This window comes from Rhyacophila brunnea, unplaced genomic scaffold (genome assembly GCF_057557595.1).
Source record: "Rhyacophila brunnea isolate RB1 unplaced genomic scaffold, BYU_Rbru_1.0 scaffold_19, whole genome shotgun sequence".
NCBI lineage: Eukaryota > Metazoa > Arthropoda > Insecta > Trichoptera > Rhyacophilidae > Rhyacophila > Rhyacophila brunnea.
In genome coordinates, this window is record NW_028232848.1 from 21,418,804 (window position 1) to 21,436,677 (window position 17,874).

A 17,874-nucleotide genomic window follows, 5' to 3' on the forward strand; every position below is an offset into this window, starting at 1 on the left:
ACACTAATATGCACCGTCATATTAAATAGGTATATATAAATAGTCTATTGAAATTTTATTTTTATCTTTGTACAGCGAGCACTGTTTATTTTGAATATATCATATTGAATGTATATGGCTGACTTCGGACGGTGCGCTTGATCCCTATGGATATCAAAATAATGGAAACTCAATAAGCATGAGTCTTCTGCATATTGCCACAGATCAGTCCATCAAAATGCAAAAATATTAACACATCATACAGTGCGGGGATCGCTAAACAAATATTCAATATGTTGCAGAATATAAGGCTTAATTTTGTTTGTGCGTTCTATATTATAATAATTATGCGAATGTGAACACACAACCAAAATTAGAACTTTACTGTTAGTCATAATAAGAATACAGCAATACTTTATTTCTTTACACATTATATTCAATAATTGATCTTTTCTTATACATTCAACATTACAATATAATATATCATAGAAAAATACAGTAAAAACATTCTGTCCTAAATGTTTGAAATAAAATAGAAAGATAAAAAATATATATTGACTGATGGTATTTTTTTGTTCATAAAAATTAAAATAATGTTACTTATATTCTTGGGTATGGAAGGAAACAAAATGTTCTGTATATTTTGTTATTTTTTTAATTTGTGATTTTTCCACAACAATGATGCAATTCCGTAGTTAGGTTCCGCAGTACTGTGAAGAAACAATAATTATTATTTTATTAAAAAAAATAACACGGCTCAACACAGTAAAGCAGCTCTGCCGTAGGTGGTTTGTTACTACTGAATTGAACAACATATTTTGTGTAAGCCCACATATAATTAGTAGGTAACAAAATTGAGAAACATCAGGCTGTATCCCTTGTGAAATACAAACTGTGTTACTTTGCAGGTTTTAATTAACATAGTGATGACATCGAAACTAAAGGAAAGAATTTTGAAGAAAATACTGATCGATAGATTTTTGACAGTTGTCGGCTGTTTAATTGTCGCCATTTTAAATTCCATTTTAGCCATAGTCCGGTGGTTCTCAATAAGTTAATCTACAATTTATTAACACTCATCACACTCCATCAAGCCTATCACATTTATACGCATTATTGCTCTATAATTTCAAAACACTAGACTGGTGAAAATAATTTATTACCTTAAATATAAAAGGCTCGCTCGTTCCCTATGAAGGGGTGGGCATTTGGGAGACTTCGATGTTGACAAACAGCTTGAGAGGTTTCTCGTAGGTGGCGTTTATCTGGTGACCCTTGGGCACTTTGCCTTCCACCTCCAGCTGGAAAGATCCGGGGGCTTTTAGTCTTCTGCGGAAGTGCAGCGCCCACACTCCGTGTTTCTTGATGAGACCAAACTTCTTGGTTTCGTTACCTTTGGTGATGCGGTACACGATTTCATTATTCTGAAAACACAAAGAAATTCCATTGCAGTGTTTCTATTTGTTAGCAGATTTCTATTTATTTAAACTGGCTATTTAACATTTTTCAAGTAGGTGTAGGTACACGTTTTGATATATTCCAGTAGGAAATTTAGTTGTAATACCGGACAAAAGCGGACCAAAAATATGTTAAAACCAACAATTATGGTTTTTTAAATTAATTTTATTTCCAATCACTTGAGTGACAGTGTTTTATTTACCTTCACTGATGGTCTTATTTTGATAATCTCACTTCTGTGTTTGGTTTGTGAGACATCGACGGTAACGTTCACATTTTCCGAATTCACATTTCGGGTCTTCTTCTTACCACCATTCTTCCGTCCCGCTTTTCCATTTTGGGCTGAAAATAACAAAAACAAAATAATGTTTATGCAGTAATTGAACAAAAAAAAATGTTTCAAAAGAGTTTTTTAATTGATGACAACTCCTTTTAATTTTTTGTCCATGTCCACTCATTAGTTGGAGCATATGGACATCATGAGGCGCCACGAAAATCCCTGTTTGTCTTACATAATGATTACAGAATCAAATTAATTAAAATGGTACAAATTAATGTCTATAATATGTCCATTTTTTATTTATTGCAAAATAATTTATCGGCTAATTAAATGGCCATATCGTCTCTGTTCTGGCAGAACACACTAACTAGAGAATACTAGTTTTGAGTAATTTGACTTTCAAGTTGTTAAAATGTTTGAAATGGTCTATCATGTGAGTTTATTAAGTAATCGTAAGGAGGATGACTTTAAAATAAAGACTGTTTATTTATTAAGAGGGTTTCCAGACGGTAAAGTTTGAAATAAGGAACATTTTGGTATAACTAACTCAATATGTCATTTTTTCGAATTAGTGTCTTCTGCCAGAACAGTGACGATATTATTCCACTTTTAAAATACCTACACTACGATGGAAAAAAAATTAACGTAAAACCACTCAATTATGCTTGAAACACAAAAATATTGAATTATGAATACCTATATCAAAATTTTCCAAAACATGTCAACATTCAAACATGGCGATATGCTAGTACTGCATTATAAGCATCTGCCAAACTATTATGGGAGTATCTTATCATTAATTGTTTTATTTCACGACCCAATAAACGATTCCTTTATTTGTGTCAGTTTATCTTTCAAATTTAGAATTTGCATTTACTTCTATGTTTTTTTCTTACCCTTTTTATTAATTAAACTGGTGTTTGCGTAGTAGAACACGATTATAATGGTTTTGAAACTAAGTTATTGTTGTTATTTCTACTTTAACTGAGTGTTTGTTGAGTTAAATGAACGTTGCTGTTTCAGGGTATAAATCCATCTTCAAAACGTTCAACTATAACTGACTGACCAAAGATGGGCTCAAAACAGCTGTCGATTTAAATGACTCAATTAAAGTAGAATTAACAAAAACAACTTTATTTTCAAACTATTTTTAATACGTCTTCTCCCTGTCTCGTTCTCTCCTACACATTTACATATATTTTCTCTCATGTGTTACAGACAGTCAGTTAGATAAATTAAGACAAATACATATTGTACATGCAGTTTTTGTCATTTTTTTTTATAATAATTCTTTCAAGATGCGAATCCGAATACCATAATATCGAGGTTTTTCAAAACTATGTATTTTTATTAATAGAGAATCTTGTGTATATTATATTCAGCATTCAATAGAAAATAAATTAATATATTTATTAGTATTTATCTATTATGTAAGTAGGTACCTTTCTTTCCTCCTCGTTTTCTTCCTTTTCCTTCCACATGCTCTCCTTCTTTGGCTTCATGCTCTTTAGCAATTCCTCGCTTCCTCAGCGCCCTCTCAATATAAGGAGGATATTTTTGGCTGGTCTCCGTATCATTTAATGACGTCCTCTTGTCGTCTTCTAACAATGACATTATATCATCAGACACCTCGGCTGGGCTTGTTACATTCTTGTGATGAATATGTTTGGAGTCTCTTCTGTGCCGACCATTTATCTAAAAAATAATAATATACATGGATATTGAAGAAAAACTTTCTTATATGCAGATGGAACTTTTATATATTAAAATTTAAAAAAAACGGTGTGTGTACTTATATACGCGCGTTAGAAGTTAAACTTCTTTGGTGTAACAAAACAAAACTTGTGATTCGACTAGCTCTTAATTATCTTGTTAAATTACATAATCAAGAAAAAGGACCTCTTATTGGAACGCCGCTGGTTTATTTCTAGACACTTTAACTTATATTAACTAAATTATATAATTATTTTTTTTTTTTTTTTTTTTTCGACCATGTCCGATCCTGATAGGATCATATGGGCCTCCACAGAGTGGAGGTTTGTATTGACAGATTTTGTTTTTTACGGTGGCCGCGCGGCATAAGCGTTGGACTACAAAGCCGTGGGTCCCAGGTTCGAATCCTGGGTCTGGCAAGTACAAAAATTGTTTTTCAATTTGTGTGTGTCAGGGTATGGACCTAATAGGTTGAGCAAGTGGCTGACATAATTATTTATCGTTGTTTTTATTTTTAAAGTAACAACAGCCACTATGACATTTAATAGTTTGTTTACGTAAGGAATTGCAAATGGTCGACAATATAATCGTCACGATTGCAGTATCATTCTGTGGCGTAATGGTTGTGCGTTTGGCTGATAATCGAACAATCGTTGATTCGAATCAAATCGAGTGTGTTTTTTTGTGTGAAAAAATAAATCATGTGTTACATGTCACACGCCAAAAATACACTCTGATTTGATTTCCCAAACGCGCCTAAAGAAGTATAACTTCAAAAATCTGATAAAACGTTCACTAAAGCTATCAATTTAATTATATAGATGCAAGCAATGATATAGAAAACTTTCTTTTATAGAGATGCCTAAAAACTGACCACTGGTCGACTGACTAAGTTAGCTACAAATGACTTCACATTGCAGGTTCATTTGAAAAGAACTTCACACTACTGCTATGACATTTATTTTCCAATTTGCAAGGTGTATAAAAAGACGATCCGTCACTATGATTAGATAAGCAGCCAGTAATAATAAATACACCTCGGCATTATTATTTAGTTGAAAAATCCTGTAAGATTTGTGTAAAACCATTATAACTGCACTCGAGTAAGTGATGATGAACATAAAAAATGGCCGTCATGTTAGTATTGTAGTGAAACAGTAATACAGTAGTAAAAGCGAAACGATCACATGTTAAACACCCAGGCTTTGAGAAAATACATAAATATATTGTGACCTCACCAGGCATCAAACACGGAGCACCCTGGTGAGAGCCCAGTAACTAATGCGCTGGACCACAAGGACAATTGTAGCAATCTTCATATTTTTATGCTATGCAGTTTACTTGCCAAAAATAACGCCTCGCATTAGTTACTAGCTTAAAAAACTTTCTAATATGATTAACCATCATTATTTAGATGAACAAACATATAAAAACGAAAATAAATATATTATGTAAGAAATTAACCAAAACAAAAGACGTTAATAGTAGGCTGAAATTTTTCAAATTTATTCCATTTATTATTATTAAAACCTATTCGATGCTACCAATACAAAGAATATTTACTTCTCTATAGTCTCCAGTGAAACTAAAATCTAAAAACTATTAAGAGTTCAATGGGCTCCCTCCTTATTAATCCAAACAAAGAGAGTTAATAGGTGAGTCGAAGAATTTGCCATTTTTATAAACTTTCTAGACTTAAGCTTGGCTTTTCAATCAATGCTTTCAATTTCTATTCTTACTGTACCTTGCAAGAGAAGCATCCTTCTGTTGATATAATCTTGGAATCACCTCGTCTATTCTGGTTCTCTATAATCGGGTAAGTCGGAACATTTCCAATGTCGTCATTTCCATATCCTCCGTCTATGGTGGAGAGGCAATGATATCCTTGACCTTAAATCAAAATAAACAATCGTCAATGATATTAACCATCAAGTGAGGGTAATTCTTCAGTCAATGCATCTATTTTCAAAAACTGGTAAGTCCATATTATAATATGATCAAAATCTAAGAGAAATTTACACATTCTATGTTATGGAATTTCGCATAATGTTACACCATGATGACACACTTCTAAAATTTACCAAAAATAATATACATAAAATATTGAAAAAAAAAAATATCTTAGATCTAACTGCAGCCTTCTGTGGTTTCCCTATAAAAAATCACTGAAATAAGTTCTAGTTTAATTGTTCGCAAAACAAAATGTAAGGTAATTGCTCATTTCAAAGTTTATATGAAAATTAGTGGTCCTCTTTTGCCTCATTTTTATATGTCATTTAGACTCCATCGCTATAGAAGAAGGTTTTTTTCAATATCTTTGTGTTGATATGTCCAATTTTATTTTGCTTATGTTTATTGCAAAAGACGGTTTATTTAATAAGTAAAAAGAATAGGCAAATTTTTACGATTTGATAATACAATATGATGGAAAAAATGAAACCAATGTTAAAACCCACCAGTTACCCTAGCTAGAGTCTAGAGTCTAAACACACACAAAGGTGATTTACCACAAATATTAAATTGCGGATTTATCGGCATTTGAAATTATATGCCTCAGTAACCAATTGAACCAAACCAAAAACATTCTGGAATCGTTGTCAAATGGTACATCAAAGAGTCCAACAGACTCTCCGTAATTCTTTGCTCAGAAGATATTTGTTTTTATTTGAATGCAGTCAACAAACAATCTAGTTTAGCAAATACACAACATAATTCTGAATTTTAATTTTAAAAATTAATTTTAATTTTGTTATTAAGGAAATTATCAACTCACCAACAGCATGATAGCCTTGTGGGCAGCCACAGCTGAATCCTCCGCTTCCCATTGCAGTGCATCCGAAGAAACAAGGACTTCCAGTACATCCAGACATGGCCTATACAAGAAAAAAATGTTATCAAAATATGAATAAATCATCACTTCCCCTCTAAGTTGATACCGGACATCCAACCAGGCATCTTGATAGATTTTTTTTGACGATTTCATGTAAATAATTATTGGTCCACACCTTGCATACAAATTCATATAATTATTTCAATGTACAGCATTTATGAATTAGTCACAAAATGTAATCTACGAACCACAGACCAAAATCATTCACAAACTGCCACTATAAATTTGAGTCAATTTTCATGATAATTTCTTCTCTCTCTGAAACTTCATGCGATTCATTTTCATTGAAACTGAGCCTTCAACAGCTCTGGTCATATTATGAATTGATGAACTTTTTCGAAGTAAAATGCTTTCTTACAACAGCATCCACCAGATGAAGATTAAAATACTTACAGGCATGCAGACTTGGTTGGCAGTATCAAATTGATATCTGTCAGGGCATCCACAGCGGTACGTTCCTTGTACGTTGAAGCAGTGGCCTAATCCTTCGCAAGGGTTCGATGCACACTCATTGTCATCGATGCATATCTTCTGGGTTGGATGTGGTACATAACCTACACAGATAATGTTATATTCGTTATGACATGTCCAGAAATTTCCATCCCTTATACTGCTGCCAGAACCTTCCTTAAATAGACTTTGACAACAAAATATTATGTCTAGTTATCTTTTATATTATAGAACCACTAGCACCCTTTTTGATGGTATAAAATCTTCCCTCAAACCACTCATAGGTCAAAACTGTGGCTACCATCCCTTTCACATAATACAACTTCATTTGCATTGCTACAGAACGAGACCACAAATCGCTGCCTGCCTACCAATTCTAATCACAGTTTTAAGACTGTTTACTAGTCGCGGAATGATAATACACCACCGAAACAAAATATGTAAGAATTTAGGAAATCATTACATCTCTAATGCTTCAAATACATTATGATGCACGTCACGTACTATCACGGTGACAAATTTAGTCATTCCGCAGAATATTTTGAACGATCACTATCTCAATAAATTCAATTATGGAGAGTACCAACTCTAATGTATTAATAGATTGAATTATTATTCATCATTCATGCTAATTTCAATTAATTATAGCAGTTTCTATGTGTGCGTATGTTAAAATTACTTCTTATACCGCATCCATAGATAATATTTTGAACAAAACCCAACCTGCAGCCCATAGATAATAAACAAAAACCCAAATAACATAATTACTGTAATACATAACTTAAAAAATTACCTTCTTGGCATCCACAGCGATATCCGCCAACAAGATTTAGGCAATTGGAATCACACTTAGTATCATCCAAACATTCGTCATGGTCTGTACAGAACGTTCCTGCAAAAGATCATCATTGTAACAATAAATTAATGAGATATATTCGTAACAAAAATAATATTATATTTATTCTTGCAAAGAATATTAATACTTCCACTCAACCGCTCCCGCCACTGTGGCGTCCTGTGTCAGTCAAACAAACATGGTATAGCATTGAGATAAAAATATGACCCATTTTTCGTGGAGTATTTCACAAGCACCCACTTGCTAACCTAATTTTGAATCATTCAGAATTCTGTATAAATTTTGATACAATACGATATTATTGTATTTCTAATTTACTTATGTACCTACCTACTGACACATACCTGTTGTCAACAGGCTTTTGTTGGTTTCCGTAAATATTAAATAAAAAAAACGGGCCGAACCGCAACCCTGATCTCTAAAAACAATTGAATAAAACACCTGATCTGGTTCCCTGCTCAACTACGTTAATATTTTATTTATGAGTAAAGGCCTTCGTCCGGTGCGTGAAAATCACTTACTGGGCGGAGGTGTAATTAAGATAGATTTTAAAGTATAAATGATGACGGATGAAAGAGATAATTTTAAGACTAAATATAATGTATAAAATATAAGTATTTAAATCTAATAAATTTTGCCGCGCATTGCGCAACGTAAAATCTCCGCCCGCCTGCGCCGAGGTGGTCCTCGTGATTCGTCAAATCAAAAAGGATCATGCGATCAGATTTGGCCAATCACGAGAGTCCTTTTTACTGGTCCGCGTGGGTACGAGGAATTGGAAAAGAAGAAAAAAAGTCAGTAAGCATCCCTTGTAAACTATGTACCTACGGACCTGCGAAACTTATTATAAAAACAAAATGTATGAAAGACTACAAAATAACGTTGTCTAACTAAATATTAAAATATATAACGCTAAGACCCGCACAAGAAAGACTTAGTGTTTTATTGAATTTAACAAACATAAATATCTCCTTTCTTTTTTTTTTTTTTTTGTGAATCCGGGGTTCGATGGACACCTGAGCTAGCCGCTGGAACCCTGGATATCTCACTACCATTGTATTCTGATGGTGTTTATTACGTAAACATGAATTTAATCTCAATGCTATACGGCCATCTATTTTTGATACAATGTGAACTGTGATACAGCAAACTGGCATTCCTACGTACAATTTTCCGGACCCCATATTGGACGATTACAATAATGTGATTGAAATATATACTAGGTTCAAAAGTTATGTAATTTTAAATTTTGCGATCGAAATTTGCAGATTTTTATGAAACATTGTCGGTATTTGGCGTACCTACCTACATGTGTGTAATTGTCGCAATAGGTTAAGTGTTAACATCTGAAAGTTCCCAAGTTAAATTTAATATTTTTGAGCATATTATGTGAAAAATTAACAAACCCGTTGAATCGACTTTATATCCTCGAGGGCAGACACACTTGAAGCTTCCCAAAGTATTAACGCACTTCCCTGGGTTAGTGCACAGTCCTGTTTCAGCAGCACATTCATTGACATCTGCAAGAGAAACAAAATAAACACTGAATATTGTAAAGCAATAATCCTTTGAGATTTTATTATTCCTGTGAGGCTGCTTAAGGCTATACTTCAGCTGGGGCACGGTCTAAAACGATCATGACTATGCGATGCGAAGATTGTGCAAATGGCGCGTGCAGAACAAAACATAATTTGTCATAAAAATTCAACATGCGTCCATTTAATGTTATGTTTATTGTTCTATTAGTAATAATAATAATAATATATTCATTGACATGTTTTCTTTTTCAAGTAAATGGGTAACGTTTTTTAGTCATCTTTACACGATTTAAGAATTAATTCCCCCGACGCCATCACAAAACAAATTGATGTGTTCACAGCTCGACTATCGCTCTCCGATTGGCAGCGATTCCGAAATTTCGTCGCACCTATAGTTGAAAATTATTTGCCGTTTCACTAAGTATGCTCTTAAAAATGACTTTAACATTGACTTTAATAATTCTTAATCGTCAGTTAGCATCCATCCTTCTTTTGTATGCCATATTATTAATAATTGTAAATAGAAGAAGCGTTTTCTTCAAGATAGAAACAAATTAATATCTACATAAGTATTGAATTTCTCAAATCTTGAATTATTCATTGAATATAAGAAATTTATTATTAATATGTATCTACATCTCTGGACACAAGATATAAAAATAATCAATGTATGTACTAATCGTATCTAAATTCCCACTAAAAAATCCCAAACCATGCCCATATATATTTCTCCCGGGCAATCTGACTGCGAAACCAACATTCAATAATGGAATTTAATCACAAACCAATAAACACCAATACTACGAGGCGATTCGCGTGCAAGTGAACCGTAACAAATATATAACCGTAGCAGTGTGTACGTGAATGACTTGGGAGTCAAAAATGCGGGAATTTCTGCTCACCTTCAACTCATTGTTAGTGTCCGGAGTTTCCCTCTCCACCCTACCCATCTGAACTACCAAATTACAGTCTATTATGTAGACTATAATGAACTGTAGATGGGTATTGAAAGAACTTATTAAATGAATTTACAAACCTATACAAGTATCGCCATGTTGTTTATATCCAATTTTGCAGCTGCATTCGTAAGATCCCTCGGTATTGATACACTCCTGGTGGCAAGTGTGGGTATTCAAAGCACACTCGTCAATATCCGTACAGGAAATTCCATCTAAAACAAATAAAATGTTTTACACTACTTCAATATTAGTTTCCACTGAAACGAAATTCTGGATAAATGCTGTCATAAAATGGTGTCCAAGAGTCACGAAGTGGTCACTCAAAAAAAAGGTGAACATGTTTCCTTAAGTCACCTGTCTGCGCCTTGTGTTGCGCCCAACTTTAAACTGGCTTACTCATTTGTGTGAAACAGCATAAAACAAAAAAGTCATAGTCAATTGAACAAAAAACAAATTATATATAATTCCAGACTTCAATTTGTAGTGGTATATATTTTCTAAAATCAAAAACAATGCCTAATAGATTGTCTATTAAAAAATTAAGTATCTTTTCAATGCACTCCCAACGAAAGAAGCGTTGGAAATCACCAGTCACCATTGATATTAATAAAGTTAATAAAATCCAATTTCTTACCAGCATTGAGACTGTAGCCAGTGGGGCATGAACATAGATAGGAACCTTCAGTGTTCTGACAGGAGAATTTGCAAGGAGAGGGTCTCTGAGCGCACTCGTTAATGTCCAGACAGTGAGTCCCACTCGAGTCCACCTTGAAGCCTCGGTTGCATGAGCATCTGTACGAGCCCATCTGGTTGATGCAGCGACCGTTCATGCACAGTTCCGACATCATATGGCACTCGTCAATATCTGAGGAAGGGAATATTACAATGTGAGTTTTAAAATTTTGCTATTATTGGTAACTTACAAAGATGACGCACTTATGTCTCTAAGCTGTATTTACAATCGTCAAGCTTTACCAGATTATTTCTGAACCATCATCATCAATAAATTCGCATCGTAATTAGTCAATCTCACCTGATCCATCGATGGTGAGTCCTTGGGACAGGCACATCTGTCGATATTGAGTGGAGTCAGGTTGAGGGCAACGCTCGCAGTGCTGGCCCCAAGCCTCTCCCATAGAGCAGCAACATGCAGCGCGAGTCGTCGGTGCTTGCGTGTGGTGGCTAAGTGATGGAACAACACACCGTCCTGCAGACAAATGGCGGAAGCAGATGCCGAGCCGTCTGTCTGTTGGTCAAGAAAACGATACATAAATTAATGAGTTTCTAATATGAGAAACAACAAAAGATGTCGAAGAAAAAGGAAAGACTCACCCGAATCTGTCGAATGTTTAGTTGCGTCGATCGGATATTACGACCTGGTTTCTACTGGAGGAAATTATTTATAGAGAGAGAAGGTCTTTTCTTATCTCAACTTGACTGAAGTAAGTAATAATAATAGAAATCATACTAGGTATCATACACAGTTTAGTGCATGGTATTCCCAACTAAAGGGTACACGTTGATTAAAAAACTTTTACAAATCACAAGAATAATTATTAAACTAAAAAACTTAAAAAAAAAACTAAACTTAAAAAAAAAAAAAATAATTAAAAATAAGTATTAAACGGGTATTTTACCAATGCAAGATTTCCCATCATAGCTTGGCTCGAATCCTGGACCACATTTGCAAATGAAGCTTCCTTCAGTGTTGACACAAGTTCCATCGGGGCACAATTCTGCATCCATAAGACACTCATCTACGTCCCTACATTCATCAGTTATGCCAACCTGAAAATATTTATTTTCAGATAAGTTTTATATTATCTATGACAGTAATTTTATTATTATATTCATTTATACATAAGGGAAACCGGAAAGAAATCCATTATTTATAACACTTCAGTTTGTGACCATATACAATGGAGTAAACATGTCCCAAAGATGTTTTTTGAGTCATGTTTACTCCATAAAGACGAAATGAAATCGCTATTATCACAAAAAGTACAAGAAGAAGGTAAAATAAATAAATCTAAATGGAACTGGAACTAAATTAAACTGGAATGGAGTATATCTTCATCACGACAATATATGCATTTTTGCAGTTATCAGTGAAAAAATTCAGTTGGGAAATTCTATCACACCGTCCACGTTCCTCGGATATCTCTCATTCGGATAAATTATCTATTCAGGTCTATTGAACACACATTAAGAGATAAGCTATTTAATAATGTGGACGATGTAAAGAAACACTTAATTTGGTATTTTTATTCGAAACACTGAAAATATTTTATAAAAATGAATTAAAAAGTTGAAAGAGACATGGGAAATAATTGTCAATAATGGTTATTTCATTTTAGATAGATTTTAAAAATATAGCTTTTATGCTGTTTTTCGAAATAATGGATCATTTTTCGTTCCCTCTATTATTATCAATTCAATTTATCAAGTCAACTACATACCTGCGTGAATCCTTCAGGACAGATGCACATAAACGATCCTACAAGGTTCTTGCATTGATATTTACAATTATTGGCGGGTGTCTGACATTCGTTGACATCTGTCAAAAACAAAAAGAACATTATAAATTAACAATATCCTCTGATAAAGATAATAAAACATATTCGGAATTGTGTTTTTATCGTCATCGAAGGAAAGAAGAAAATTGAATTACTGTTTTATAGATTATATTTACAGAAATTGTAGAACATAAATTAATTAAGTATAGATGTACAGTTCACGTACCTTGGCAATGAATGCCATCCGGAGCCAAAGCGTAGCCATATGGACAGGTGCATCTGAATGAGCCCGGAACATTGTGACAGCGGAAAGCGCAATGGTTTCCTAACTCTCGACACTCATTCACATCTTCACAGGTCTGAAACAAAATCAAAACAGAACATACAGTAAAGAGTATTATAAATGCTTCTTTAGACTTTCACGGTTCTGTGTATTAGTAAACAGTGATGCTTGGAGTATTTATAACCTTGTTTACTAGTGAGAATTGATTTTCACCAAGAGATATTTCAATAAGAGTTTCAACTTGTTACCATACTATGAATTAGTGAATCATAAATCAATAATTAATATAAGACAGTGGTGTCAGACAGGGATGCATACTTGCACCATTTCTCGATATTAATCTCTTTGACTTCAATCACAATCACAGGGTAATTCTGAAGTTGCCTAAGTTTGAATTTTACTACTTAAATTACAAGTCTACTACATTAATTAGGAAAATAGTAATTGTCAAATATGTTCACTTTATGTTTGGATTTGTTATTTATTGGATAAATTGGATCGATTTGCTTACCTGAAGAGGTCCAGGAGCATATCCGGTGCTGCATTGGCACTCAAATGAGCCTTCAACATTGCTGCAAGTTCCATTCCCGCAGACATTTCGATTCGATATACATTCGTTGTCATCTATGCAATTAGTGCCTGTAAAATATAATAATTCTTAATACCTCTTCCAAATGTAATGAAACATGTAATATTATAATGTCTTCTTCTTTTCTTGGCCACCTCAAAAAGACGTGTCACTTTTGCTCGGTGTTCTTCGTTCAGTTATCAAATCCCAGCGCTCGCAGGTTTTTCTGGAAGCCACCAAAATTGTAGTCTTCCCACACTTTGGGTTCACGAGTATGCATGCGTATTAGTGGTTTGGCTATTGCCTGGGTTTTGATGTCAAACTCACATAAATAGCATCATTGGTTACAAGAAAAATGCTGGATGTTACAAAAGTTTTGAACTTATCTAACATTAACACAATGCTTACGGGCCCTTTCAATTAATTTTGTAATTAACGTTGATACCAGATGAAAGTCTCCCACAAGAGACCACCTCAAAGGACGGACCGAACCATCAACTTTCCCATACACCACAGCCTAGGTCCACTCTTCGCGGTTATCGCAACCCTCGGCCGAGCGGAACCCGTCTCCTAGAAATTCGAATTCGTCAGAATCCCGCCAAACACAGACGCGGCCTGTCACAAACGGTCGCTCGCACCGCCACTAGTCAATTCAAAGTAAAACAGAGAGCGCGTTAATGCCGGCAATCTGACAGTGGGACGCGCGCGAAAAGCTCTCTCTCTCGTATCAGATGTCGACCAGCCAGGATCTCTTCTCTCTCGCCTCGGACGCGGAGCCACAAGCGTCGGCAGCCCAGCCAACATCCCCCGCCAAAAAAAGACTGCATCGCCACGCCACAAGCACTGACTCGCCTCGGATGCCAAGCATCAATCAGCCAGCCCAGCCGCGACACCACGTTTGCAGCCCGCCAAAGCGCCAATTACCAACCGACCGCCAATGACAATACCCTGTATCTGCGACAATATAAAATATACCAGCCTCGATACCCTACACCGTGCGTTTCTGTCTCCCACCCCCGCTTTGGCCTTGACGTTATCACGGCCTGCTATCTCTGCTTTACACGCAGAAGGCCGGTAGTAACGTGTTAATTTGCATTTGAAAAGTAATTAGCAAAAACACAATTTTGTGCGGCCCGTAAGCTATGGGTTAAAATATAACATCAATGAATGGATAATATAGAGTGGCATTCATAAAATAAAGAATTTGTTTATCAGCTACAACATTTTTTCACCAAATGGTCCACAAATCCATGGCTACAATGAATATTTTAAGGAATCGTTTAAGTTACAAAAAAACAAAAACCAATCATACTGATATATTAAGGCTAAACTTCAGCTGAGGCATGGACTAAAAAGATCGTGACAAAGATTGTGCAAACAACGCGTGCAGAAAAAAAAACATAATTTGTCATAAAAATTTAACATGCGTCCATTTAATATTATGTTTATTGTTATATTAGTGATAATAATAATATATTCATTGACATGTTTTCTTTTTCGAGTAAACGCGTAACGTTTTTAGTCATCTTTACACAATTTAAGAATATATTTCTCCGACGTCATCACAAAACAAATTGACATGCTTATAGCTCGACTATCGCTATCCGATTGGCAACGAGTCCGAAATGTCATCCCACCTATTATTGAAAATGATTTGCCGTTTCACTGAAGTATGCTCTTAAGCCAAACAGGCCAAGATAACATTATTGAGAACAAAATAGTTGGATAATGTCTATATTCTACATAGTAATTGTGTGTAGGTATATACTGTTCATTCTTACTGACCTGTGGAATCCAAGACAAATCCTTGTGGACACTCACAGCGGAAAGATCCATCAGTGTTAACACAAGATCCGCCGCCTCGACAGACTTCAGGATTAACGGCACACTCGTTGAGGTCCTCTCCCACGTTCACATGGCCAATTCCACCAGGGCAAAGTTTCTCGAATTCCTCTGCAAATTATTAGTATTATTGTAACATAAATAATATGCAAACCAAAGTTTTATAATAAATTTCATTCCATAGGTAGAGAAAACCATCTATATATTCTCTGTGAAAACTATTCATTTCCTTGCAAACCATCGTTTTCAAAGTGCCATGGAATAGAATAAAAATATTTCCTGATGTAGAATACGTCTTTGACATTGTTCCTATATCGGATGCCATCCTGGAGTTGGAATGTTACAAAATTAGTAGCAATTTTTAATAGCAATAACTCATCAACTAACCAGCAGATGGTAACGAGTACATTATATCCTGTTGAAGAGTCAAAGATCAAAAATTATCATCAGGATATAGCAGGCATGCACACAAAGTATTGGGTGCGCGGGGAGAGGGGGTAAGATACGCCCGAAACGTGTCAAGACGTATTCTACATTCAAACATGTCTGCCTCTGTGATACAGGCAATCGCCGATTTTTTGTAAAAGTGTCAATATTTTTTCCCCTTCGGAAATCGTGTTTTCGCCTGGATTGATCCAGTCAAGAATGAAAACTTGTCCAAGCTCCATCCATTCAGTTCGGTCCTGAGCATTTGACTTGATCAACTCATGAATCCAGTTGGATTTTATTGTGTAAATACTGTCAGTGAAGTAGGTAAATACACTAGTAGATATATAAAGAAATAAAGAAAAAGATAACTTACTGGACTCTTGTCTGGGACACTGTTGGCAATAGCGACCCCAGGCGACACCCTTCGAGCAACAACATTCCCGGGCTGTCAAACTCTTTGTGCGGGGATTTTTACAATGTCTCCTGAAAAATGCCAAGTAAATCATCATCACTTTTAAAGGCAAAGAATATATTATTATTATCTAAAAGGCTGTTTCAACCATCCATCGAATTCTGACCAATCTGTTTACCAATTTAGCCAACTGCACCAAACTTAATTACCATAAAATTAACTAACAGTCATGCAACGTGTGTTCAATAGAAAATATGACATTCTTAACCCTTGCAAATTTGAATAAAATAAAAAAATAGTCTGCTGATTTAATATATTTGGCTCATTCTATAATCATATGGCCTGGCGTATTCTGCCCTGAGAAAAGCGGAAAATCGAGAGGGATGGAAAGTCTCAGCCGAACGACAAAATTCAAAGGTGGTCACAATCCTCAGCCATAAGGGTACGACCAAGAAGAAGATAATCATATTATTATATATCTGAAGTTCACAAGTTTTAGTCGAAGCAACAAGTTATGCATGCTCGATTTCAAGAAAAAATATAACAAAAATAGAAAAAGTATAACTTTACATACCTGTCCAATTCGTCGTAGCAGTAATCCCGCCTCTGGTCGATGCAGTTCATGCCGTCGCGGCTGGTTATCCATCCGTCAGGACACGTGCAAGTGAAGCCTCCATCCACATTAGTGCACACTCCGTCTTCGCAGACGCCAGTTCTTTCGGAGCACTCATCGATGTCAATGCACTGCTTGAGAATGGGATCCAGAACGAATCCAGGAGGGCAGGAGCATGAGAAGCTTCCCATCGTGTTTTGGCACCTTCCAGGGCTCGGGCAAACTCCAGGAATCTATTTTAATCATAAAATTAAAGAACATTTAAAAAAAATGTATCAAAAGCCACGGGTTTGAATCGAACGGCTGGGTAAAATTCACAACCTGGTTTTTTCAATCAATATATCGCACACTGAGATCTATAGGGTCATAACTGCAAATAACATGATCCTGAGTGATTTGCAATTTAATTAATTGCAGTAGACTACTGAAATTTGTACCATGTTAAAATAATTTTGTGTACTTTATCCTACTATAGTTTAATATATAAATATATATTTTTCAATTTATATTGTAGACTTTTGCAGTTGCGGCCATATACTTTGAAAATTAACGCACAAACTTCCAACAAACTTGCAGATGCGACTTCATGGTTTTAATAAAAAAAAAAAGCAATTTTTTCATATAAAATTTTATTTTTATTTATTAAAATGTCGGACAATTAAAAAAAAAAATATGTGTGTATGTACTTACTCGACCAGAATGCAAATCATCTGCAAATACGGCGGTCTAGCACAATTAAATATCGTATCAGGGCCTCATGTAAGATAATGCTATATAGCTCTAAATTAAAATTTTAAATATGAAACAACCATATGGACACAATTGTGTAGGAGGTCACTGCTTCCAAGTATGTAGCAGTTAATGCCATATAGCATTAAAAATAGATTTTTTTTTTCTATCGAACTGCATTCATAAGTCATTTTTGGGTTTTTTTGCAGTTATGACCCTATAGAGACCTCAGCATGGCCCCCACATCCTGAAGCGGGCCCCTAGGCCAGGATCATTATCGGGCCCCCCTACCAATCGCTAGGCTCTACAGAAACGTTTCCCAAATGGTATTCCAGGTAAAATTAAGGATACTCTGTGTA

At 35.1% G+C, this 17,874-nt stretch overlaps 1 protein-coding gene across 2 annotated transcripts in view; it reads right to left on the reverse strand.

The window, feature by feature from the left end:
• Positions 1-17,874, reverse strand: part of LOC147072842 (fibrillin-3-like) — a 198,139-nt gene continuing 180,265 nt past the window's right edge. Inside the window, exons 36-54 of one of the 2 annotated variants that reach the window (XM_085945757.1) lie at positions 16,748-17,019; positions 16,135-16,244; positions 15,276-15,443; positions 13,434-13,561; positions 12,866-12,998; positions 12,583-12,680; positions 11,761-11,911; positions 11,157-11,369; positions 10,758-10,988; positions 10,201-10,335; positions 9,033-9,146; positions 7,564-7,662; positions 6,714-6,874; positions 6,204-6,303; positions 5,175-5,320; positions 3,160-3,412; positions 1,640-1,779; positions 1,143-1,403; positions 70-689 (exon numbers count right to left, since the gene is read on the reverse strand). In XM_085945757.1, the coding sequence (XP_085801883.1) occupies positions 1,170-1,403; positions 1,640-1,779; positions 3,160-3,412; positions 5,175-5,320; positions 6,204-6,303; positions 6,714-6,874; positions 7,564-7,662; positions 9,033-9,146; positions 10,201-10,335; positions 10,758-10,988; positions 11,157-11,369; positions 11,761-11,911; positions 12,583-12,680; positions 12,866-12,998; positions 13,434-13,561; positions 15,276-15,443; positions 16,135-16,244; positions 16,748-17,019 (2,886 nt within the window). In that variant the 3' untranslated portion in view covers positions 70-689; positions 1,143-1,169. Of the gene's footprint in view, positions 1,404-1,639; positions 1,780-3,159; positions 3,413-5,174; positions 5,321-6,203; positions 6,304-6,713; positions 6,875-7,563; positions 7,663-9,032; positions 9,147-10,200; positions 10,336-10,757; positions 10,989-11,156; positions 11,370-11,760; positions 11,912-12,582; positions 12,681-12,865; positions 12,999-13,433; positions 13,562-15,275; positions 15,444-16,134; positions 16,245-16,747; positions 17,020-17,874 lie in introns of both variants that reach the window. The other variant, XM_085945756.1, reaches the window with a different exon arrangement.